At 39.6% G+C, this 27,231-nt stretch overlaps 1 protein-coding gene across 4 annotated transcripts; it reads right to left on the reverse strand.

Moving 5' to 3' along the window:
• Positions 1–893: 893 nt before the first annotated feature.
• ZNF560 (zinc finger protein 560) lies at positions 894–26,886 on the reverse strand. 4 transcript variants are annotated; one of them, XM_043466731.1, is made up of 6 exons: positions 26,815–26,886; positions 9,904–9,993; positions 9,265–9,391; positions 8,573–8,653; positions 7,665–7,756; positions 894–7,190 (listed from the first exon to the last, which is right to left on the reverse strand). In XM_043466731.1, exons 2-6 carry the CDS (start codon positions 9,934–9,936, stop codon positions 5,310–5,312), a joined length of 2,214 nt encoding a protein of 737 aa, XP_043322666.1. In that variant the 5' UTR covers positions 9,937–9,993; positions 26,815–26,886; the 3' UTR covers positions 894–5,309. The 4 variants fall into 4 exon arrangements, with proteins under 4 accessions (XP_043322666.1, XP_043322668.1, XP_043322667.1 ...); XM_043466733.1 differs by lacking the exon at positions 26,815–26,886 and adding an exon at positions 10,769–10,829 and having other exon boundaries at positions 9,265–9,349; XM_043466732.1 differs by lacking the exon at positions 26,815–26,886 and adding an exon at positions 10,769–10,829 and having other exon boundaries at positions 7,674–7,756.
• Positions 26,887–27,231: the final 345 nt, after the last annotated feature.

The raw sequence follows: 27,231 nt of genomic DNA on the forward strand, positions 1-27,231 counted from the left end.
CTTACTCGTCACAAATGTCTTGATTATCCCCTATTGCTTGGAGAAACATTATGGGGAGAAAGATGATTAAGTCCCCCTATGGAACAATGTACTATCTCTTTTATTTCTGTCAAACATTCCTTTACATGGTTTATAGAAGTATTAAGAGGAGACACATTTAACCTTTCCTATTTTGAAGGACTGGAATGTTTTATCCAATTAATCTTGTATGTAGAAATGCTTTAAAGTCTACATTGTCTCATTAGGATCTCCTTTTGAGAGTTTCTGCACATCATGGGCATTTTTTGTATCTTTTGATTACCAATGGCATAGAACCTTGCACAGAGCCTTGTTCACTGAAGGAACCCAGTGACTTGCATTTCTTCTCACGAGTAATTTTTAAAATTAATTTATTTTTTAATCCAAGGATAATTGCTTTACAGAATTTTGTTTTCTGTCAAACCTAAACATGAATCAGCCAGATATATATCCCCTCCGTTTTGAACCATCTCCCATCTCCCTCATCATCCCACCCCTCTAAGTTGATATAGAGACCCTGTTTGAGTTTCCTAAGACATACAGCAAATTCCCATTGGCTATCTTCTCATGATTATTAAAGGATACCTAGATATTGCAAAATCACAACTCGTATGTTGCTTGATGTAATACACAGTCCCCCGTGGCATATAATAAATATCCATGTAGAGGCAAACACAGAAAAGAGTAACATAAATTTAAAATGCTCTAGTGCTATAGACAGCTTCCCTGGTGGCTTTATATCCAACTGAAGGAATTTCCATAGGTCAAAACTCCAATTTGTACTTTTCCCCAAGTCCCTATGAATACCATCCCTGTGCATTTCCAATTCATGGTTTTCAAAAGGGCCAAGTCTAATATATAGTTCCAACTCCATAACTTAACTAGAGGAATTTATTTCATAAAGATCGAGATAGAAAGTACAATGGTGGTTACCAGAAATAGAGTAAGGGACAACAAGTTATTATTTAACAAGTACCAAGTAGTAATTTGGGATGATGAAAAACACCTCGACATGGATGGTGGCAATGACTGCATAACAATAAGAATATGCTTGGGAACTCCCTGATAGTCTAGTGGTAAGGACTCTGTATTTTCATTCCCAGGGCACAGGTTTAATCCCTAGTCGGGGAGTTAACATTCCACTAGCCTCATAGCAGCCACACCTACCCAAAAATGTATACTTAATGCAACTCAACATAACTGCATACTTAAAATGGTTAACACAGTAAATTTTACATGATGTACATCTTACAATAGTAGAAAATTGTGAGTAGAGAATTACTAACAGTAGTATTTAATGGATCCTCCAGAAACAACACATCTGGGGGAAAAAGTTTTAAAACCAGCGTGACTGGCAGTGCCTTTCTGAGAGACTGGAGAAGGAAATGGCAACCCACTCCAGTATTCATGCCTGGAAAATCCCATGGACCAAGGAGCCTGGTGGGCTATAGTTCATGGGGTCGCAAAGAGTTGGACATGACTGAGAGACTTCTCTTTTTCTCTTAGAGACTCAGCTGTATAAAATATCTGTGCAGAGGACCCTAAAGTGCTAGAAGCTTCTTTAGTAATATATAGAATTTTATATATTTCAGCTATTTATCTAAAATGGATATTTTAAATCAATTAGTAAATCAAAACTCAAGATTCTTAGAAAATGTTTTAAAAAACTACTAAAGTCAGATTGTAAATGGAGAAATGTAGAGTATGAATAAAGAGAATATAAAGAAACTGGTTAGCTGGTTATTTCAAAGACAATACACTGAACAAAACATCTCACACAAAACATTATTTTTTTGTGTGTGATGCATTGGGACTTCAAGGTTGTAAGGGGTTTTTCTCCAGTTGTGGCGCAATAGCTTAGTTGCCCCACTGCATGTTGAGATGCTTGTTTCCCACCCAGAGAATGGATCTGTGTCTCCTCAATCTCCTGCATTGCAAGGTGGATTCTTAACCACTGGACCACCAGGGAAGTCCCACAAAACAGTATTTTAAAATACCCACATGCAGGGTCACTTCTGTAGGCAGCCTATTGGGGGAGGTCAGTAGTCTCACAAGTACAGCTGCCTCAGTCGTACAAAAACAGGAATTCCCTGTTCACAGGCAGGTACCAGAGGGTGGGTCAAATACAGGGGGTCATGCAAGGACAGTAGTGGACAGATGTCCCTGACAGCCAGTGCTGGGGGGGAAAGGAACTTTATTTTTAAAATGCTTTTTAAATTGGAGAGTAAGTGCTTTACGATGTTGTGTTGGTTTCTGCCATACAACATGAATCAACCATAAGGATACATATGTCCCCTCCTTCTTGAACCTCCCTCCCAACCCGCACACCATCCTACCACTCAGGACCAGGCTGAGCTCCTTGTGTTGTACAGCAACTTCCCACTAGCTATTGTACACGTGGTAGTGTCTACATGTCAGTGAGTGAGTTGCTCAGTCGTGTCTGACTCAGTGATTTTCCAAGTTGCTCAGTTGTGTCCAACTCTTCGGGACCCCATGGACTGTAGCCCACCAGGCTCTTCTGTCCCTGAAATTCTCTGGGCAAGGATACTGGAGTGGGTAGTCGTTCCCTTCTCCAGGGGATCTCCCCAACTCAGGGATCAAACTCAGGTCTCCCGTGTTACAAGCAGATCCAAATACCACTCTCTTAATCTACCCCACCTCCTGCCTTTCAGCCTAGGTCCAAAAGTCTATTCTCCAGGTCTGCATTTCTAGGTCTTCCCTGAAAATTAGTTCGCGAATATAATTTTTTAGGTACCATACGTATGTTTTCGGAGAAGGAAATAGCAACCCATTCCAGTATTCCTGCCTGGAAAATCCTATGGACAAAGAGCCAGGCAGGCTACAGTCCATGGGGTCACAAGTCAGACATGACTTAGCAACTAAACTGCATACATATGTATTAATATGCAATCTTTGTTTTTCTCTTTTTGACTTACTTCACTCTGTGTAACAGGCTCTAGGTTCATCCACCTCACCAGAACTGACTCGAGTACGTTGCTTGTATTGGTAATACTCAGTTGTATATATGTACCACAACTTCTTTATCCATTCATCTGTCAATGAACATAAAGCTTGCTTTCTTGTCCTATCCACTGCAAACTGTGGTGCAATGAACACTGGGGTACATGTGTCATTTTCAATTATGGTTTTCTCATGGTATATGCCCAGCAGTGGGATGCTGGGTCATGTTAGTTTCAGCCCTAGTTTTTAAAGAAATCTCCATACTGTTCTTCATAGTGGCTGTATCAACTTACATTCCCACCAACAATATAAGAAGGTTCCCTTTTCTCCACACCTTCTCCAGCATTTACTGTTTTTAGATCTTTTGATGATGGGCATTCTGACCAATGTGAGATGACACCTCATTGTAGAGTTCACTTGTATTTCACTCATAATGAGTGACATGGAGCATCTTTTCATGTGTCTGGGGGCCACCTCTATGTCTTCTTTAGATAAATGTCTGTGTAGGTCTTGTGCTGATTTTCTCACTGGGTCCTTTGTTTCTCTGGTATTTGATCTGTCTACGCTGCTTATATATTCTGTAGATTTATCCTTTTTCAGTTGTTTCACTGCAATTATTTTCTCCCATTCTGAGGGTTATCTTTTTCACCTTGTTTATAGCTTCCTTTCATGTGCTAAAACATTTAATTAGGTCACAGTTGTTTATTCTTGTTTTTATTTCTATTACACTAGGAGGTGGGTCAAAGAGATAATGCTATCATTTATGTCAAAGAGTGTTCTGCCTATATTTTCCTGTAAGAGTATTATAGTTCCCAGCCTTACATTTAGGTCTTTAATCCATTTAAAATTTCTTTTGTGTACAGTGTTAAGAAGTGTTCTAATTTCATTCTTTTACATGAGGCTGTCCAGTTCTTCCAGTACCACTTTTTAAAGAGGCTATCTTTTCTCCATTGTATATTCTTGCCTCCTTTGTCCAAGAAAAGGTGCCCACAGGTATGTGGGTCTACTTCTGGTCTGTTTCTGTGCCAGGGCCATACTGTCTTAATGATTGTAGCTTTGTAGTATAGTCTGAAGTCATGAAGGTTGATTCCACCTCTACACTCTTTCTCAAGACCGCTTTGGAAATTTGGGGTCTTTTGTGTTTCCAGACAAGTTAAAAAACACTTTTTTCTAGTTCTGTGAAAAATGCCATCGGTAATTTGACAGGGATTGCACTGAATCTGTAGATATCACTGGACAGTACAGTCATTTTCAGAATATGGATTCTTCTAATAACAACATGATACATGTCTCCAACTGTGTTACCTTTGATTTCTTTCATCAGTATCTTATAATTTTCAGTACAGAGATCTTTTGAATGCTTAGGTAGGTTTATTCCTTGGTATTTTATTTTTTGTGTTGCGATGATGATGGAATTGTTTCCTTAGTATCTCTTATTTTTCAATGTTAGTATACAAGAATGCAAGGGATTTCCACATATTAATTTTATTTCTTCCAACTTTGCTGAATTAATTGATTAGCTCTAATGATTTTCTGGTGGCATCTTTAGAGTTTTATATGTATAGTATCATGTCATCTACAAAAAGAAAGGTGAGTCTTGACACACATCAGCCTGCAAGATGTATTTCAAGGAAGAAGCCCGCACAACAGTGCTATGTATTCCCAGCCTAGGGGAGCCCAGTAGCTCCTGGAACTGCCCTTGGGGATATCTGGGCTCCAATCTACCTGGCTGGTGCAAAGGCATCACCTCATCTTTCATGCCACTGCAGGGACCTGGTATGCAGGAGTCACCATGGGTTGAACTGTATGTATGTGTCTAAACATGTTTTGTGATCAAGAACTGTAGGCTTTGTTCTAGAGACAAGACATGATAGATTCAGGCAAAGGCATTCCTGAACTAGTCTCCTTACTTTTCCCATTACTACTGAGATATGAATGATAAGATTGATCCCCATATTCCTGAAGTTTATGGTGTTTCTCCAGTGTGAATACACTAGTGAATGGTAGAGGGTGAAGAATTGGTGAGTCAATCCTTTCCCATGTTTATTACCCTCAAAAGAATTCTCTCCTGTGTTGATTTTGAAAATGTTTAGTAGGGGACCTCCTTGGATGTCCAGTGGTTAAGGCTCTACCTTCCAATACAGGGGGCATGTGTTAGATCTCCAGTTGGAGAACTAAGGTTTCACATGCTGCATGGTGCAGTCAAATATTAAAAACAATATGTTAAGACAGGAGGAATCAGCAAGGGCTTTCCCACATATCATGTTCCAATGGCTTCTCTCCCAATGTCATTGTACATAGAAAATAAGTATTGAGGAACATAAAAAGGTCTACCCACGTTCCTTACAAGAATATGGTTTCTCTCCAGTGTGCCTTCGCTTGTGCATGGTAACAGACAAAGAAGTGGTAAATGTTTTCCCACATATATTGCACTCAAAAGGCTTCTCTCCAGTGTGAGTTCTAAAATGTTTAGTAAGACGTGAGGAAACAGCAAAAGCCTTCTCACATCTGTCACACTTAAAAGGCTTCTCTCCAGTGTGAGTTCTAACGTGTTTAGTAAGACATGAGGAATCAGCAAAGGCCTTCCCACATTTGTCACACTTATAAGGCTTCTCTCCAGTGTGTGTTGTCATATGTTGAGTAAGGCCTGAGGCTCGAGTGAAGGTTTTCCCACATTTTTCACATTTAGCAGTCTTCTCCCCAGTATGAGATTGTAAATGTCTACGAAGAATAGAAGAAAACCCAAAGCCTTTCCCACATGTATCACATATATAAGGCTTCTCTCCAGTGTGTGTTCTCATATGTCGAGAAAGGTATGAGGACTGACTGAAGGTTTTCCCACATGTGTCACATTTAAAAGGTTTTTCTCCAGTGTGAGTTTTCTTATGTTGAGAAAGGCCTGAGGATTGAACGAAAGTTTTCCCACATGTGTCACACTTAAAAGGCTTCTCTCCAGTGTGAGTTCTGAAATGGTTACTAAGATATGAGTAAGCAGCAAAGGCCTTCCCACATTTGTCACACTTAAAAGGCTTCTCCCCAGTGTGTGTTCTCATATGCTGAGTAAGGTATGAGGTTTGAGTAAAAGTTGTCCCACATATGTCACACTTAAGAGGCTTTTCTCCAGTGTGTATTTTCATATGTTTAGTAAGGCATGAGGATTGAGTGAAGGTTTTCCCACATGTTTCACACTTAAAAGGCTTCTCTCCAGTGTGAGTGTTCATGTGTTCAATAAGGCGAGAGGAACCAGTGAAGGTTTTCCCACAGTCTTGACATTTGTATAGTTTTATTCCAGTGTGAATTTGACTGTGAACACGAAGGTGTGAGGACGACCCAAAGGCTTTCCCACATTCCTTACATTTATACAGTTGCTCTCCAGTGTGCGTTTTCGTATGTCCAGTGAGGTCTGAGGATCGATGGAAGTCTTTCCCACATACCTTACACTTATAAGCCTGGCCTCTAGTGTGAGTTTTCATATGTCCAGTGAGGTTTGAGGATTGAGAGAAGTCTTTCCCACATTCCTTACATTTGTAGGGTTTTATTCCAGTGTGAATTCGACTGTGAACTTGAAGGTATGAGGAGGATACAAATGCTTTTCCACATCTCTTACATTTGTAGGGTTTTATTCCAGTGTGAATTCGTATGTGAATGCGTAGGTATGAGGATGATCCAAAGGCTTTCCCACATGTGTCACACTGAAAAGGCTTCTCTCCAGTGTGTGTTTTTATATGCCTACGGCTTAGGGTTGCATCAGAGAATCTTCCAGAATCCTCATGTATGTAGTGTTTGTTAGCTGTGTGAGTTGGTACATTTGCATGGAGGCTTGACTGAATGGAAGCTCTCCCACATTCATTCCAATTGTCATGTCTTTTTTTCTTCTGAGCTCTCATTTGTGCCTGAAGAAAAGACTCATTAGCAAAGGATCGCCCAAGATCTCTGTGTTCTAAGGCTTTCTCTTGTATGCGACATTGCCAGTACACAGTATCTGGAGTCAGCCTGATGGCTTTTCCACACTGATTAAACATGGAACATTTTTCTCCAGTAAAGGATTCGTTGTGCAGAGTAAGGAAGCTTTTTCCATAATGATTATATCCATAAGAATCACCTCCATTTTCAGTTCTCCTGTGTGAACTAAGGTATGAGTAGTCACTGTCACTGAAGTCTTTCCACCTGTGCTCACAGTCATATAGTTCCTGTCCATTGTGGCTCTGTGTCTGTGGAGAAATGGATGGATGATGATTCAAGATCTCTCAGATTCATTAACTGATCCTACCCATCTCAAAACAGAAACATCATTACAGAGAGGATGATGATTTTTACCATCTCTGTTACATTCATACACTTCCTGCCCTGTTGATTTCTTTAAAGTTAAATGATGAAATCCTTTTGACACAATGAGGTGCCATATATTCTAATGGTAAAACAGTTCAATACAATTTCACTGAATTGTTCTCAAAGTTCATTGTCTAATTATATACATGGGAATGATTCCTTGTGGGAAGTCTGCAGCAACTATTCCTAACCTTGGGTTAGGATATTCCCAAACTGATCATAATCAGAATTTGTTGACAGACACTGCTGTCTCTGGGGTGAATGCCACTCAAATATCTATCACTAATGTTCATGCTGTATGGAAATCCCAATATTAACTAAAAGGAAAATAAGTGTTTTTTATAAATGAAACTTACTGATCTTACCATTTGTACCCTATTTGATGTTTTTTCCTGCAAAATATCCTGCTGAATTCCCAAGTCATTGGATGTAAGTTGCATTTCCCATTCTAAAGTAAAAGAGAATAACAAATTTAAGACTTTGCAAAAAGAAATGGATGTTAAAGGAGTTAAAAACAATAAGGCTCATCTGTATAAGTTTCCAATTTAACATATCTTTTAAAAGGGCAACACAGACATGAGGAATTTGACTACGACAAAAATTAAGCAAGAATATATATATGTAGTCAAAATTGAGTACTTGATTTAAAAGATGAGTCTATGAAGAGTAAAAAGGAAGAAAAGAGAATATTATTAGGGAAAGTTCTGGACAAAGAATATACATCAACATGATAAAACTAAGGGACTTCACAGGTGGTCCAGTGATTAAGAATCTGCCTACCAATGCAGGGGACACATGTGAGATCCCTGGTCCTGAAACTAATATAGCAAGAGCCAAGGCTGTGTGCTACAACGCAGCCTGCACTATAGAGCCCAAGTGAGACAACTAGTGAGTCTGGAGGCCCTAGAGCTCATTCTCTGCAACAAGAGAAACTACCCAATGAGAAGCCTACACACCAAAAGTAGAGTAGCCCCTGATTGCTGCAACTAGAGAAAGCCTGCACACAGCAACAAAGAGCCTATACACAGCGCCCTCACCCCACCAAAATATATATAACTAATACAGAAACAAAAGGCTATTTTGTGAGATCACAGGAAAGTCTGATTAAATGTATGTATGCATGAGAAGTTCAAGAAGTCACAGAACATTAGAAACCAATGTCCTCGGCCTTCTGAGAGAAAGCCCATTTCAATAAGCTTCCTTCTTATAAACTCAAAATACACTGAAATTGAATTGACATGGTAAGTTCTTTATAATTGCTCACCTTGGAGGATTCCTCTCTCCACAGTTTTTAATACTTCTTGTTCCAACCAAGAGATTAAAGTGGGTTTGAATGCCTGATATCCTGTTCACAAGGAAAGATATATTAATGAAAAAGTCCCTGTCAAACATGACAAACCTTCCCATGAATCAGGTCCTATATCTAATCAAGTCATTAGAATGAATGTGGTAATAATTTCAAAGAGATAAAAAGGCAAATAGCTCCTCTTTCAGTGTGTCAAAGAGATTGTATCTGTGGCCAGTGAAAAACATATTCAGACCTATGTGAACATTTACAAAGCACTGAATGGTGTTAAATGGGAAATAAAGTAAACGTAAAAAGATGTTTGGTCTCATGGAGAAGCCGCTAAACTAGTGGTTGCCAAATGTTGGTTTCAAGAATCATGCCCACTGCTTGTTAAAACACAGATAACTGGGCCCAAATTCCAAAGTTTCATTCACTATGCCAAAGGTAAACTCTTGAGAATGCATATTTCAAACAAGTGTCATGATAATGCTGTTAGTTCTCAAAGCACATTGTTACAGAAAGCATACTGGAGTAAAACTCATTCCTTAGATACAAGTGTCTACTAGTTTCCATTGTGTTCAGATTGGCATCACTCATCTTGGAACATAGAAGGTGTAGCACATATATGTCCGTTCCCTAAGAGTATACAGGAATGATGGCAGCCTTACCTGCTGTGGTCAGGTTCTTGTAGTTTTCCAGCATCACATTTCTATATAGCTTTCTCTGAAAGGGGTTCAGTAAAGTCCACTCTTCCTGGGTGAAGTACACAGCCACATCAGCGAAGGTCACTGAGTCCTGAACCATCGCACACAAAGTAGTTTCAGTAAAGTAAGATCTCCAACCATGTACAGTGGAGAATGAGGAAGGGAGTGTCAATATCAACAGAGGGCCTCAAGGTCTCTCATCATCTCTCCCAGGACACAATGGTCTTAGCTCTCCTTTTTAGCTACACCCACTCGTGACTGATATGGAACCAGTAACACAATCCTAAACAAATTACACATACTTGTGCAAGCTAATAAATAAGGTCACTAAGAAATAAATACTCTCATTCTGTACCATGTCAAAACAGTCAAAATAAAACACATGCAGAAGTAATCATGAGACAATATCAGAATTACCAAAATACTAAGATTATTGAGAGCAATCCCTTATCAATATGAGACCTTTCACATGGGGAGGAAATTCAAAAGGGACTCGGACTGGCTTTATTTAAGAAGCTGTGTACACAGGTCTAACCAGAAGGAAATGTTTCCATATGGTGCATGCAGTAGCTCACTCTGTATTAGGATACTCTGTCTTCTTACCTGAGAACAATCACTCAAACACTCAGCTACCATTCTGTCTTGCCTCTATCCTTTCCTCAGGATTGCATAAAGGGTCCTTAGAAGGAAGATCTATGAGAAAAGAAAGAAGGCATGTGCATTCAGAGATGATCATAATTCCCACAATCACTGTGTGAAAGTCATTCCATTCTAGTTCAAAATTCCTGAATATCTTCTGCACACTCAGAAAATGTCACACTGAGAGGAAAGCAGGTGAAGTAGGACCCTGAGCTCACCTCCTGCTCAGGAACATATCAAAAATACATCTATATGGAGGCCCTTCCCACTGAAAACAAACTGGAGACATTCAGAATGATGTCCAAAACCAAGGCTGTAAAAATGATCCACAGTGTCAGGTTAGGAAAGGAGGGGAATTGATCTGGTTTTAGTGCTCGCTGCCAAGTAAGAGTGCACACTTGAGGGTATGCAGCAGATCTGGACCTAGCACTGCATCTGAATAAGATGAGTTAAGCCAGTGCTGACACTTGTGGAGGTGGTGGATCAGGAGCTGTCTGTATACCTGACTGGCTTCCTAGACAGTCTCAGTGTGTGTCTGGCCCGCAAAAACCCTCCTGTTCCAGCGTTGCTTCCTCCAAGGCAAAGGTACCCTTGCTGGGAGCAGAGAGAGCGCAAACATGGAGAGAACAGAACCGACTGAAGCAACACTCAGGGCTTCTGCTTCCAGGACCTTGGAACCAGACCTGGCTCCTGCTCCTGATGACCGGGTAGTGATAACCACTGTGCACAGGAGAAAAACAGCTCACACAGGGCTCTGGCTCTAGCCACTGTATCTCCAGCACAACTTCCCAACAAGGACACCCCGAGGAAAGACATAACCTGTGCTCACCACATTTTATTTTTTGTTTTGAAGATTTATTTCCTTATTTCTTTGGCTATGCTGGGTCTTCTTTGCCATAGTCAGTTACAGTGGGCTGGGGCTACTCTGTAGTTGTGCATGAGCTTTTCACTGGGTTGGCTTCTCTTGTTCTGGAGCACAGGCTCTAGGGTGAACAGACTTATTAGTAGTTGCAGCATGTGGGCTCAGTAATTACAGTACCCAGGCTCTAGAGCACAGGCTCAATAGTCATGGCACACAGTCTTAGTTGCCCTGTGGCATGTGGGATCTTCCTGGACCAGAGATCAAACCCATGTCCACTGCGTTGGCAGGTGGACTCTTCACCACTGACCCACGAAGGAAGCCCCTTTATTTGTATTTTTAAAGTTTTATTTCTTAAATTTTGTCCACGCCACGCAGCTTGTGGGACCTGAGCTCTGCTACCAAGGATCAAGCACTGTAGTAGAATGTGGTGCCTCAATCAAGGGACTGCCAAGGAAGATTCTCCTCTGCTTAAATTCAACTCTCCCACCAAAGCTACTGCACACAAAGACTGCGTGTTGCTGCTGCTGCTAAGCCACTTCAGTCATGTCCGACTCTGTGGGACCCCATAGACGGCAGCCCACCAGGCTCCCCCGTCCCTGGGATTCTCCAAGCAAGAACATTGGAGTGGGTTGCCATTTTCTTCTCCAATGCATGAAAGTGAAAAGTGAAAGTTTTAAGTTGCTCAGTCGTGTCCGACTCTTAGCGGCCCCATGGACTGCAGCCAACCAGGCTCCTGCATCCATGGGATTTTCCAGGCAAGAGTACTGGAGTGGGTTGCCATTGCCTTCTCCCAAAGACTACATAGGGACCTACAAAAGGACACACCTTCAAAGATGGGATAGGTAAGTGTTTCACTTAATTTCACAGAGACAGAGAAAGTGAAATAAAATGAGGAGATAGAAGAATTTGTTTCAAACAAAAGAACAAAGATAAAACATAGATGAAACAACTAATTTAATATAGATAAATAATATACCAAATAATCAGTTTAAAGCATTAGTAAAAGAACTCCACGGCTTCACCAGATGAAGCAAATGAAGATGAAATAGGCAGTCTACCTGAAAAAGAATTCAGTGTAATGATATTAAAGGAAATAGTCACCCAAGTCCAGGAAGCCCAGAGTGTCTCATAAAGAAAAACCCCAAAAGAACCGTACCAACACACATATTATTCAAACTAACAAAAATTAAACACAAAGAAAAATGATTAAAAGCAGCAAGGGAATGCTGGTGGAAAAGGAAACTGATACAGCCAAATGGAAAACGATATGGAGATTCCTTTAAAAATTAAGAATAAATCTACCATATGACTCAGAAATCTCACTACTAAATTATAGTGTTTATTGCAGCAATATTTATAATAGCTAGGAAATGGAAGCAATCTAGATGTCCACTGACAGATGAATGGACACAGCAATTATGGTACATTAATACAGTGGATTTTACCCAGCCATAAACAGGAGCAAGTCTGAGTCAGTAACAGTGGATGAACCTAGACCATCTTATACAGAGTGAAGTCAGAAAGAGAAAAAAAAAACAAGAATCATTTATTAATGCATATACATGGAAGGTAGCAAAACGGTACTTATGAACCTGGCAGAGAAGCAACTTGTGGACATAGAAGGGGAAGATGAGAGCGGCGTGTGTTCAGAAAGCAGCACTGACATATATACACTATCATGTGTAAAATATTAGTGGGAAGTTGCTTAATAACAAAGGGAGTCCAGTCTGGTGTTCTGTGATGACCAACAGGGGTGGAATGTGGGAAGAAGAGGGAGACTCAGGAGGGAAGTGATACATACACACATACATGTAAACTTGTGACTGATTCTCAGCATTATATGGCAGAAACCAACACAAAATGTAAAGAACAAGAATGCTAGGGCTTTCCAGGTCATTGAGTGGTAAAGAACCCATCTGTCAATGCAGGAGACATGGGTTTGATCCCTTGATCAAGAATATTCCCTGGAAAAAGAAATGCCAACCCACTCCAGCATTCTTGCCTGGGAAATGTCATGGACAGAAGAACCTGTTAGTCCATAGGGTCGCAAAGAGTTGGACATGACTTGGTGACTAAAGAACAACAACAAATAAGAATGCTAACTGAACTGGAGAAAAGAATGAATGAACATAGTTAAAGTTGTAACAAGGAACATAAACAATAAAAAAGAACCAGTTGGATCTGAAGAACAATAAAATAACAAATAAAAAACATGCTAGAAAGTATTAACATCAGATCAGGGGGCATAGGAGAATGCACAACTGATATGGAAGATCAAATAACAAAAATCAGAAAAACAGAAAGAGAAAACAAATTAAAAAAATGAGAACTGTATGGCAATACCCTGGCAGACTAGTGGTTAGGACTCAGTGCATTCACTACTGTGGGCCTGGGTTTGATTCCTCATCGAGAAATTAAGATCCTGCAAACTGTGTGTTGTGGAAGAAAAGGAGACAGGTTAAGGAATCTCTGGTTTAACATAAACGATTCTAACTTTCTCGTAATTGGGTCTCAGAAGAAGAGAGAAAAAGAGGAGGGAAATGTATTTGATAAAAATATGAAAACACAGAGCTTGCTGTAGCTCAGATCATGAGTTCCTGATTGCAAAATTTAGGCTTAAATTGAAGAAAGCAGGGAAAACCACTAGGCCATTCAGGTATGACCTAAATCATACCCATTATAAGTGAGGGTGACAAACAGATTCAAGGGATTATATCTGGTAGTCAGAGTGCCTGAAGAACTATGGATGTAGGTTCATAATACTGTACAGGAGGCAGTGACCAAAACCATCCCAAAGAAAAAAATGTAAAAAGTCACAATAGTTGTTTGAGGCAGCTTTACAAATAGCTGTGCAAAGAACAGAAACAAAAGGCAAAGGAGAAGAAGAAAGATATATACCCAAATGAACATACAACTCCAGAAAACTGCAAGGAGAGAAAAAAAGGCCTGCTTAAATGAATAAAGCAAAGTTAATAGAGGAAAACAACAGAATGGGAAAGACTAGACATCTCTTCAAGAAAATTGGACATATGAAGGATGTTCATGCAAGGAGGGGCATGATAAAAGACAGAAATGGTATCATCAAACAGAACCAGGGAAGATTAAGAAAAAGGAGCAAAAATACACAGAAGATCTATTTAAAGAAAAGTATTAATGACACGGATAACCACAATGGTGTTCTCACTCACCTAGAGACAGACATCCTGGAGTGTGAAGTCAAGTAGGCCTTTGGATGCATTACTACAAACAGAGCTAGTGGAGGTGATGGAATTCCAGCTGAGCTATTTAAAATCCTAAAAGATGATGCTGTTAAAGTGCTGCACTCAATACATCTGCAAATTTGTAAAACTCAGCAGTGGCCACAGGCCTGAAAAAGGACAGTTTTCATTCCAATCCCAAAGAAGAGCAATGCAAAAAAATGTTCAAACTTCCGTACAATTGCACTCATTTCACATATGCTAGTAAGGCTATGCTCAAAAATCCTTCAAGCTAGGCTTCAACAATACATGAACCAAGAACTTCCTGATGTACAACCTGGGTTTAGAAAATGCAGAGGAACCAGAGATCAAATTGTCAACATTTATGGACCATAGGAAGGCAAGGGAGTTTCAGAAAATCGTCTACTTCTGCTTCATTAAGTATGCTAAAGCCTTTGACTGGGTGGATCACAACAAACTGTGGAAAATTCTTAATGAGTAAGAATACCAGACCACCTTAACTGTTCCTTGAGAAAACTGTATGTGGATCAAAAAGCAAATGAAGTGGACACGGAGGGGTGACTGGTTCAAAGTTGAGAAAGGAGTACAAGAAGGCTGTATATTGTCACCCTGTTTATTTAATTTCAATACATCATTTGAAATGCAAGACTGGATGAATCACAAGTGGGAATCAAGACTGCCAGAAGACATTATCAACAACCTCAGAAACACACATGATACCACTCTAATGACAGAAAGTGAAGAGGAAGTAAGGGGCTTCTTAATGAGGGTGAAAGAGGAGAGTAAAAAAGCTGGCTTAAAACGCAACATTAAAAAAAACTAAGCTAATCATGGCATCTGTTCCCATTACTTCATGGCAAAGAGAAGGGAGAAAAAGTAGGAGCAGAAACCATATTTTCATTATCTCCAAAATCACTGTGGATGGTGACTGTAGCCATGAAGTTAAAAGATGTTTGCTCCTGGGGAAAAAAACCTATGACAAACCTACACAGCATATTAAATAGCAGACACATCATTTGCCAACAAAGGTCTGTTTATTCAAAGCTGTTTTTCCAGTCATAGAGAAGACTCAGTGCCAAAGTATTCATGCTTTCAAACTGTGGTTCTGGAGAAGATTATTGAGAGTCCCTTGGAATACAAGGAGATCAAACCAGTGAATCCTAAAGGAATTAACCCTGAATACTCATTGGAAGGACTGATGCAAAAGCTGAAGTTCCAATACCTTGGACACCTGATGCAAAGAGCTGACTCACTGGAAAAAAACGTGATGCTGGGAAAGACTGAGGCAAAAGGAGAAGGGGGTGGCAGAGATAAGATGGTTAGATAGCATCATTGACTCAAAGACATGCATTTCCCAGAGAAAACTCTGGGAGATACTCAAGGACAGTGAAGACTGACGTGCTGCAGTCCATGAATCACAAAGTCAGGCACGTCTTAGCAACTGAACAACAACAACAAGAATGACTGAAAATTTCCTGAAATGGAAGAATGAAACAGATATCCAGCTACAGAAAGCACAGTGTCTCAAACAAGATGAACCCAGAGACATACACCAAAATATATCATAATTAAAATTCAAAAGGTAAACAGAGAATTCTAAAGGCAGTAAGAAAAAACAAGGAGTCATATACAAGGGACCCACTTAAGGCTATCAGCTGGTCTTTCTGCAGAAACCTTGCAGGACAGAAGGGCATATACTTTGAAAGTGCTGAAAGGAAAAAACCTACAAATTAAAGATACTCTACCCAGCAAGGTTATCATTCAAAACCGAAGGAGAAACAAAGAACTTTCAAGTAAGCAAAAACTAGAGGAGCTCATCAAATCTAAAACAACTCCAAGAGAAATAGTAAAGTGTCTTCTCATAAGTGGAAAAACAAGCAAAAGAATGTATAGGAAAGAAAAGTCCCATTAGTAAAGTAAACATATAGTAAAGCCTGTGCAACAACCATTTAAGTAAGCAAGTACAAAATTAAAAGAAACTGTAACTACAACAATCAATTAAGTATTAAACAAGAAATATGACATTAAAGACAAAAAATGTGCATTAAGGGGGAAATAACATAGGTCTTTTAGAATGTGCTTGAAATTACATCACTCTTAGTTTAAAACAAGCAGACCACTATTAGTTTAAAACAAGCAGATCTAGTTACAGGTCAACATATGAATCCCAGGGTAATCACAAATTAGTAAGGCTAAAGACACACATACAGACTGAAAGTGAAAGGATGGAAAAAAGATAGTCCGTGCAAAGGCAAACAAACAAGAATTTGGAGTAGCGATACTCATAGTAGACAAAGCAGACTTTAAGACAAAGTCTAAATAAAAGACAAAGGACATTATGTAATGATAAAGGTATTAACACAAATAAATGTAACAGCTGTTAACATATGTGTATCTAATACAGGAGAAGCTAAATAAATTAAGTATTTACAGACATAAAGGGAGACATTGAGAGTAATACAATAATAATAGGGAATTTTAACACCAAACTAGCATCAGTGGACCAGAGAAGGAAATGGCAACCCACTCTAGTAGTCTTGCCTGGAAAATCCCATGGACGGAGGAGCCTGGTAGGCTGCAGTCCAGGGGGTCGCTGGGAGTTGGGCACAACTGAGCGACTTCACTTTTATGCATTGGAGAAGGAAATGGCAACCCACTCCAGTATTCTTGCCTGGAGAATCCCAGGGACGGGGGCGCCTGGTGGGCTGCCGCCTATGGGGTCACACGGAGTCGGACACAACTGAAGCGACTTAGCAGCAGCAGCAACAGCAGCAGTGGACAGATCATCCAGACAGAAAATCCAGAATAAAACAGTAGTCTTAAGACACATTTGGCCACTTGGACTTAATAGATACCTACAGGACATTCCAACCCAAAATAGAGACATGAACATTCTTCACAAGTGCACATGGAATGTTCTCCAAGACAGATGACATGTATGCTCAACAAATTTAATGGACAGAAATAATAGCAAATATTTTTCCTGACCACAATGCTGTGAAACAAAGATATTCAATTACAGAAAGAAAAATGGGAAAAGAACAAATATGTGGACAGCAAACTACATGTTACTACAAAATGAATGGGCCAATGAAGATATTGGAAAATACCTCAAGACACATGAAAATAGAAACAAAATGTCCCCAAATTGATGGGATGCAGCAGAAATAGTCATGATGGGGGATTTTATAATGATACAGGCCTATCTCAAGAAGTAAGAAAAATTTCACGTAAACAACCTAATCTACCATCCAAAGGAATTAGAAAAAGAAGAACAAAGCCTTAAGTCAGCAGAAGGAAAGAAGTAATAAACATCAGAGAGAAAATAAAACAGAGAACCCCACTCCCCCTAAATTAGAAAAGATCAATGAACCCAAGAGCAGGTCTTTTGAAAAGATAATTAGTGTTGATAAGGCCTTAGCCTGTCTCATTAAGGAAAAAAGGAGACCCAAATAAGCAAAATAAATAATCAAAGAGGAGAAATTATAACTGATTCCACAAACACAGAAATAATCAAAAGGGAATACTATGAGAAAAAGAGAAAGAATGCTATAAACAGTTATATGTCAATAAATTGAACAACTAGAAGAAATATGTATATAGAATTACAAAACCTTTGAAAACTGAATAGGAATCCATGGATAATCTAAGTAGACTGATTACTAATGTTGAAACTGAATCAGCAATCAAAATTCACCCAAATTAAAAGTCCAGGCAAGGCAGCTGCACAGGAGAATTCAATCCCACGTATAAAGAAGGCTGAATACATATACTTGTGCCACACAGCATTTGGGATCCCAGTTCTCTGACTACCAGGGATTGAATCAGTGCTTCCTGCATTGAAACAGTCTTAAACACTGGACCACCAGGGAAGTCCCTTAATGTCTATTTCCAAAAACAGAAGAGGTGGAAATACTCCCAAATTCTTTCTATGAGACCACAATTACCCTGATGCTAATACCTGAAAGGGGCAGTATAAAAAAAAAAATTAGATTACAGGCCAATATTTCTTATGTATAGAGACACAAAAATTCTCAGCACAATATTACCAAATAGAATTCAACAGTCTATAAAATGGATTATTCACACATTCCAGGGATGAAAGAATGGTTCAACATCTGATCATCAAGCAATGTCATACACTACATTAATAAAAGGATACTAAAAATCACAGATAATTTCAATTAATGCAGGAAACACACTGAATAAATTCACCATCTATTCACGATAAAGACTCTCATCAAAGTTGGTATGGAGGGAACACATCTCAACATAATGAAGGCCATTTATGACAAGCCCCAGCTAACATCATACTCAATGGAATACAGAAAGCTTTTCATTTAAAATCAGAAGACAGACAAGAATGCCCACTCTCATCACATCTCTTTAATGCAGTATTGGATGGCCCAGCCACAGCTATCAGATGAGAGAGAAACAAAAGGCAGCCAGATTGGAAAGGAAGAAGTACAACTGCCACTCTTTGCAGATTACATAGTACTATATATAAAAAACCCCTAAAGTCACCATCCAAAAACTATTAGAACTAATAAATGAATTCAGTAAAGTGGCAGTATACAGGATTAACATAAAGAAATCTGTTTCTTTTCTATACTGTAATAATGAATTACCAGAAAAAGAAAGCAGAAAAGAGAAGTTCCTTTGAAAAAAAATAAAAAAGAATTACTAGAAATAAACTTAATCAAAAAAAGACCTATACTCTGAAAACTACATAACAGTGTAGGAAACTGAAGATGATATTACAAAGAAGTGGAAAGATACTCTGTGCTCATTGACTGAAAGAATCAATACAGTTAAAATTCCATACTACCCAAAGCAACCAGAAATTTAATGTAACCCCTAAGGAAAGTACTCATGATATTTTTCACAGAACCAGAACAAATAATTCTTAAATTTATATAGAACTAGAAAAGACTCTGAAGAGCCAAGGCAGTATAGGCAACAAAGAACAAAGCTAGGGGTACCACAGTCATTGACTTCGAACTACACTACGTGTGTGTGTGCTCAGTCGTGTTCAACTCTGCGACCCCATGGGCTCCTCTGTCCATGGGATATCCCAGGCAAGAATATTGGAGTGGGTTGCCATTTCCTTCCCCAGGGGATCTTCCTGACCCAGGGAGCAAACGTGTGTCTTTGGTGTCTCCCTTAATGGCAGGCAGGTTCTACACTACACTACAAAGCTACAGCAATGAAAACCATATAAAACTGATGAAAACAGGCCCAAAGATGAATGGAATAGTATAAAGAGCCAAAAAATAAACCCACACACTTAGAGTCAACTAATCTTCTACAATGCAGTCAAAAATACACAATGTAGAAAAGACAGTATCACCAATAAATGGTGCTGAAAATACTGGACAGCTCATGTGAAAGAATAAAATTGGAATATTTTCACATACCATGTATGAAAAAAAGCTCAAAATGGATTAAAGACCTAAATATAAGACTAGATACTTGGGCTTCCCTTGTAGCTCAGTCAGTAAAGAATCTGCCTGCAAGGCAGGAGACCCGGGTTTGATTCCTGGGTTGGGAAGATACCCTGGATAAGGAAATGGCAACCCATTCCAGTATTCTTGCATGGAGAATCCCATGGACAGAGGAGCCTGGCAGGCTACAGTCTATGGGGTTGCAAGAGTCAGACACGACATAGTGACTAAACCACCACCAGAAACCATAAAACTAGAAGAAAATATACACAGAATGCTGTTTGACATATGTATTAGCAGAATGCTTTTGGCTGTCTCCTAAGGCAAAGAAAACAGAGGCAAAGATAAACAAATGGGACTGAAGTAAATGTAAAAGCTTTTGTAAAGCAAAATAAACAATAAAAAAATGTAAAGACAAAAAAAAGTTAAGACAATCTACTGAATGGCAGAAAATATCTGCAAATGATATGACCAATAATAGACTAAAATACAAAATATGTAAATAGCTCATACAACTTAAGATTAAAAAAAAAATCCTATTAAAAAAATGAACAGAAGACCTGAAAAGACATTTTCCCAAGGAACACACACAGATAGCCAACAGGCTCATGAGAAGATTCTTAACATCACTTATCGTTAGAGAAATGCAAATCAAAACTACAGTGAGCTATCGCTTCATACAGAATGGTCATCAAAAAGATCACAAATAACAAATCTGCCCAGACTGTGAAGAAAAGGGAACACTGGTATTCTGCTGGTGGGAATGTAAATTGGTGCAGCCACTATGGAAAACAGTATGGAGATTCCTCAAAAAACTACACCATGATCTAGCAATTCCATTCCTTTGGATGTATATCCAAAGAAAATGAAAACAGTAATTTGAAAAGATGCATACACCCCAAAGTTCATAGCAACATTATTTACAGCAGACAAGTTACAGAAGCAACCTAAGTGTCCATCAACACATGAATGGATGAAAAAGATTCAAAAATGAAATATTATTCAGACTCACTGGAAAAGATTCTGATACTGTGAAAGACTGAGGGCAAGAGGAGAAGGGGGCAACAGAGGATGAGATGGTTGGATGGTATAACTGACTCAATGGACGCAAGTTTGAGCAAACTCAGGCAGATAGTGAAGCACAGGGAAGCTTCCACTGTAGTGGTCAGGGTTCAATATCTGTTGGGGTAATGAGACCCTGCATGCCTCCGGGAGATAATATCCCACATACACTGTGGCAGGGCCAAAAATATACATAAATAAATGATGGTGGTGGTTTAGTGGCCAAGTCATGTCTGACACTTGCAGCCCCATGGACTGTAGCCCACCAGGCTCCTCTGTCCATGGGATTCTCTAGGCAAGAGTCCTGGAATGAGTTGACAATTCCTTTTCCAGGGGATCTTCCCAACCCAGGGATTGAACCCAGTCTCCTGTCTTGGAGGATTCTTTACTACTGAGTTACCAAAGAAGCCCCAAATAAATAAATAAACACACAAATACACACTAAACAAGGGCTTTCTGTGATGTTCTTCCAGGGCTAATCCTCTAATATGGCTCAAATACAATTCCCAAATCTTTCTTAGATTAATGTTTTGTGGAAAGTTCAGTTCAGTTGCTCAGTCCTGTCCAGCTGTTTGTGACCCCATGGACTGCAGCATGCCAGGCCTCCCTGTCAATCACCAACTCTTGGAGCTTGCTCAAACTCATGTCCATTGAGTCACTGATGCCATCCAACCATTTCATCCTCTGTCGAACCCTTATCCTCTTTCCTTCAATCGTTTCCAGCAACAGGGTCTTTTCCACTGAGTCAGTTCTTTGCATCAGGTGGCCAAAGTATGGGAGCTTCAGCTTCAGCATCAGTCCTTCCAATGAATATTCAGTATGAATTTCTTTTAGGATTGACTGGTTTGATCTCCTTGCAGTCCAAGGGACTCTCAAGAGTCTTTACCAACACCACAGTTCAAAAGCATCAATTCTTCAGTGCTCAGCTTTCTTTACGGTCCAGCTCTCACATCCATCCATACATGACTACTGGAAAAACCATAGCTTTGATGACATGGACTTTTGTTGGTAAAGTCTCTGCTTTTTAATATGCTGTCTAGTCTGGTCATAGCTTTTCTTCTGAGGAGCAAGTGTCTTTTAAGTTAATGGCTGCAGTCACCATCTGCAGTGATTTTGGAGCCCAAGAAAATAAAGTCTGTCACTGTTTCCCCATCTATTTGCCATGAAACAATAGGACTGGATGCCATGATCTTTGTTTTCTGAATGTTGAGTTTTAAGCAAGCTTTTTCACTCTCCTCTTCCACTTTCATTAACAGGCTCTTCAGTTTCTCTTGGCTTTCTGCCATAAGGGTGGTATCATTTGCATATCTGAGGTTATTGATATTTTTCCCAGCAATCTTGATTCCAGCTTGTGATTCATCCAGTCCAGCATTTCACATGATGTACTCTGCATATAAGTTAAATAAGCAAGGTGACAATATACAGCCTTTTCCCAATTTGGAACCAGTCCGTTGTTCCACGTCTGATTCTAACTGTTGCTTCCTGACCTGCATACAGATTTCTCAGGAGGCAGGTAAGGTGGTCTGCTATTCCCATCTCTTGAAGAATTTCCCACAGTTTGTTGTGATCCACACAGGCAAATGCTTTCACGTAGTCAATAAAGCAGAAGTAGATGTTTTTCTTGAATTCCCTTGCTTTTTCTATGATCCAATGGATGTTGGCAACTTGATCTCTGGTTCCTCTGCCTTTTCTAAATCCAGTTTTAACATCTGGAAGCTCTCAGTTCACATACTGTTGAAGCCTAGCTTGGAGAATGTTGAGCATTACTTTGCTAGTGTGTGAGATGAGTACAATTGTGCTGTAGTTTGAACATTCTCTGCATTGCCTTTCTTTGGGACTGGAATGAAAACTGACCTTTTCCAGTCCTGTGGCTACAGCTGAGTTTTCTCAATTTGCTGGTATACTGAGTGCAGCATCATCATCTTTAATAGCATCATCTTTTCGGATTTTAAACAGCTCAGCTGGAATTTCATCACCTCCACTAGCTTTGTTTGTAATAATGCTTCCTAAGACCCACTTAACTTCACAATCCAGGATATCTGGCTCTAGATGAGTCACCACACCATCGTGGTTATCTGGGTCATTAAGACCTTTTTTCTATAGTTCTTCTTTGTATTCTTGTCCAGAGATAAACACACCCACCTTTGGTTACCTAACCTATGACAAAGGGAAGAATATCTGATGAAGAAAAAACAGACTCTTCAATAAGTGGTGCTGAGAAATCTGGACAGCTACATGTAAAAGAATGAAATCAGAACACTTCCTAACACCCTACACAAAAATAAACTAAAAATGGATTAAAGACCTAAACTTAAGCTGAGACACTATAAAATTCTTAGAGGAAAACACAGGAGAAACACTCTGACATAAGTCACAATAATATCTTTTTTGACCTACCTACTGAAAATTTAAGAAATTGAAAGGGACCTAATTGAACTTAAAAGACTCTTCAAAGCAAAGGAACTATAGAGAAGATAAAAAAGCAACCCTCCAATTGGGAGCAAAAAATTTTCTAAGAAAGCAATACGGAAGGGTTAGACTCCAAAATATACAGATAGGTTATGGAGCTCACTATCAAAAAAGAAAAACAAACAATGCAATCAACAAGTGTGGCTTTCCCACATTTCTCACATTTGTAGGGTTTTAATCCAGAGTGAATATTTTTGTGACACTGAAGGCATAAGGAACATTTAAAGTATTTTCCACATTGTTTACATAAAAAAGGACTCTCTCCAACATGAGATTTTTGATGCATCCTAATCTCAGATCTAACAAAAAAGTCACCACAGTATTCACATGAAAAGTTTCTATCATGGGTTTCCATATGTTTTTCCAGAAAAACACCTACTTCTGTTTCACTGACTACACTAAGGCCTTTGACTTTGTAGATCACAACAAACTGGAAAATTCTTAAAGAGATTTAAAAAACCAGAACCACCTTACCTGCCTCCTCAGAAACTTGTATGCAGGTCAAAAAGCAACAGTGAGAACTGGACATGGAAAATCGGACTGGTTCAAAATTGGGAAAGGAGTATGTCAAGGCTGTATACTGTCATCTGCTTATTTCACTTATATGCAGAGTACATGACATGAAATGCTGGGCTGGATGAAGCACAAGCTGGAATCAAGACTGCTGGGAGAAATATCAATAACCTCAGATATGCAGGTGATACCACCCTTAGGGCAGAAATCAAAGAAGAACCAAAGAGCCTCTTGATGAAGGTGACAGAGGAGAGTGAAAAAGCTGACTTAAAACTCAACATTCAAAAACTGAAGATCATGGTATCTGGTCCCATCACTTCACAGCAAATAGATGGGGAAACAATGGAAACAGTGGCAGACTAATTTTCTTGGGCTCCAAAATCACTGCACATGGTGACTGCACTCATGAAATAAAGTCTTGGTCATTGGAAGAAAAGTTATGAGAAACTTAGACACTGTATTAAAAAGCAGAGACGTTACTTCACTGACAAAAGTTTGTATAGTCAAAGCTATGGTTTTTCCAGTAGTCATGTATGGATGTGAGAGTTGGACCATAGAGAAGGCTGAGCGCCAAAGAGTTTGATTTACAACTGCGGTGCTGAAGGACTCTTGAGAGTCCCTTGGACAGCAAGGAGATCAAACCAGTCAATCCTAAAGGAAATCAGTCCTGAATATTCATTGGAAGGACTGATGCTGAAGCTGCAATACTCTCACCACCTGATGTGAACAGCTGACTCACTGAAAAAGACCGTGATGCTGGGAAAGACAAAGCAGGAGGAGAAGCGGATGACAGAGGACGAGATGGTTGGATGACATTACCAACTCAATGGACATGAGTTTGAACAAGCTCCGGGAGGTGGTGAAAGACAAGAAAGCTGGGCATGCTGTAGTCCATGGGGTTGCAAAGAGTTGGACATGACTGAGCAACTGAACAACAACAGACTTAATATTTTTTATTTTTAATTGGTGGATAATTGCTTTACAATATTGTGTTAGTTTCTACCATGCATCAACATGAATCAGCCACAGGTATACATATCACCACTGTGTCTCTGTCCCTGGCACAAAGCCTAACTCATTAAAGGGATTCCACAACCACTTGTGGGCTGCCAATTTGCCACTTTCCACAAAATATTCTAGTACAGTACACACAATTGAGGGAATATAAAAAACAGAATTGCAACATAAAAATAAAGTAAGACTCACATGAAATGTCTTGGAACAAAAAAATAAACCAAATGCTATAGTTCTGAGAAAGTGTGTATTTTTCATTGAAGATGAAAAAATTCTTTTGGGACATTCTTCTTGAAAAAAGTGTCCCGATGTCAAAGCTAAAATTTGTTTCTTCCATTTCTGCATAATTGGTTTTAGATATGCCTTTTAAAGTTGATCAGAAACTACAAAATGGCACAAGATCTAAGCAAGAGAATTTAATATCCACTGAAGTAAATATACATTTGTCTGATGACCTAGAAAAACAATCTAGAAGTTGACCCTCAAAATATACCCTCCAAAAGCGAAATAATATACAGAGAAGTTTATTCACACAAGTTAATAACAGATGCTAAAAGAAATTATAGCAAAGTGCTGGGAAACAAGCTACTCTGAGGATCAGAATATCACTGCACCTAGGACTTTATAGGAAAGTCTACCATTAAAATAGAAAACACTGAAGATTCCTAGCTTAAGCAAGTAGTCCTACTTAGCAACACAACCAAGGGATGTCCTAAATTTACATTTCCTGATGGAATCCAACTTGATGTATACAACATCACCTTCAAAATATGAGTAAGAAATAACCAGTAGAATACGCTATACCAGGAGTTGGCACATTTTGGTCACAGGTGTGTTTTTGTAAATAAAGTTCTTTGGATCACAGATATGCCCATTTGTTTCCCTAAGTCGACAGTATTATTCTACTACTAAGACAGAGTTGAGTAATTCCATACCTTATTGCTCGTGATGCATCAAGCACTAACAATCTGAACCTTTTCAGACAGTAAGTTTGCCAACCATGGCTCTCAACCAATTACCAACTGACAGAAACTACAGGACGTGAAGGAAAACTTAAACATACTGTGAATATAAAAGCACAAATATAAAACCGTGGCTTTTTAAGCAATGTGTGACTCAAGTGTCAATATAATGAATTTAATAGACAACGGCAAGTGATCTCGGTTAAAAAAGACTAAAAGGCATTAACAGTTGTCACATATAAGCCCTGATTGGGTTCTAGATCCCCAAAGTACCAAAAATATATTTTGGAACCACGTGGAGAGGCTAACTTATTATAGTAGATACTTCAAAGTATTATTATTTTTACCTTTCTTATGTGAAATAATGGAATTCTGATATTTAGTAGGATAATGCCCACACCTTTAGAAGAAGTATTACCAAGTATTTAAAAGGCAAGTTATCATGTATGCAATTTATTTTCAACTTATTCTCAAACAACTCACCACGGTGTTTGTAAATCGAGGCGAGAACAAGCATGGAAAATACTAAAACTAAATGAACCTACAACAACGAACATTCACTGTACTGGAAGGTCACATTTTATTGAGGTTCTAGGCGTTACACAATCACATAATGTGGGGAAATACACATTTAATCCAAACAAATTATTTATGGTTTCTCATTCTTGAACCTGTATCAAAAAGCCTCCACCATATCTCCTGGAGACCCGTGTTTGACTGTGGGATCTTACGACCCTAGGTATTTCAGATGAGTTAACTGCTCTCGTTTTGTGTGTGTGTGTTTTGTTTGTTTTTAAAACAAGTTCTGTAATCTACATACATTTATATAGAGCAATATGCGCAGTCTTGATATCCGAGGAATCTGTACCTCTACGTAATATTAAAAAACGTGCAAACAGAAAGCCAAATTGTTTGGTGAAACGTTACTTTTCATACAAAAGAAGCAGGAGTTTAAACCAACTCTCCCCAATACTCTGAGCAACAGGGCAGTGTGGCCAGGTTCGTGACACCCGGAGGACGTGGGGGACGGAGTAACGCACACTACAGCGGAAATTCTTTTCCTCGTGGACGAAAGTCACAAAGAACTCATTGGAGGCTTTCAAATAGGGAAGCACAGCAAATGCCTACACCCCTTAGACGCGCCCTCACAGCACTTACCACCCGACGGTGACTCAGATCCCGAGGACTCAAAAGGAGGGGCCAGGCCTCTCTCAGGAGTCCCCTCGGAAGCCAGGCCCAACATGCTGTATAACGACTTCGGTGCATCCCAGAACCCTGCCTCGACGCAAGACTCACTCGCAAGAATGTGAAACACAGGACGACTAGCCTACCTCTTTCCACCAGGCGCAGACCAGCCCGATCAAAATGCTGTCGCGAGCCAGTGACGCCACTTCCGCTTAGTGCCGCGGCTGTAGAGGGGCGGGGTTCCGGGACGCTGGCTGCCATTCAAGTTCGATTGATTGGCAAGTTCTGTTAGCAGAGATAACTGCTTTGGAGCGGGACCCCTAGGTCAGCTCAGAGTGCGGACTGCAGGCAGAAGCAGGCCCAGAGGAAGCGGCTGAGGCCAGAACTAACTCTATAGGCGGAGCTGCAAGCAGAAGGCAGGGCCCATACCAGGATGTAGGTTTGGAGGCGAGTTTTGGGTAACAGTTCTGGGTTTAGAGGGCAGAAGGGAGAGGCTGGCGATGGTTACTCACCCAAAACGATGCTACTCAAAAACTTTTCTGCCTGCCTGTCCTCAGATTCCT

This window comes from Cervus canadensis, chromosome 4 (assembly GCF_019320065.1).
Source record: "Cervus canadensis isolate Bull #8, Minnesota chromosome 4, ASM1932006v1, whole genome shotgun sequence".
Taxonomy (NCBI): domain Eukaryota; kingdom Metazoa; phylum Chordata; class Mammalia; order Artiodactyla; family Cervidae; genus Cervus; species Cervus canadensis.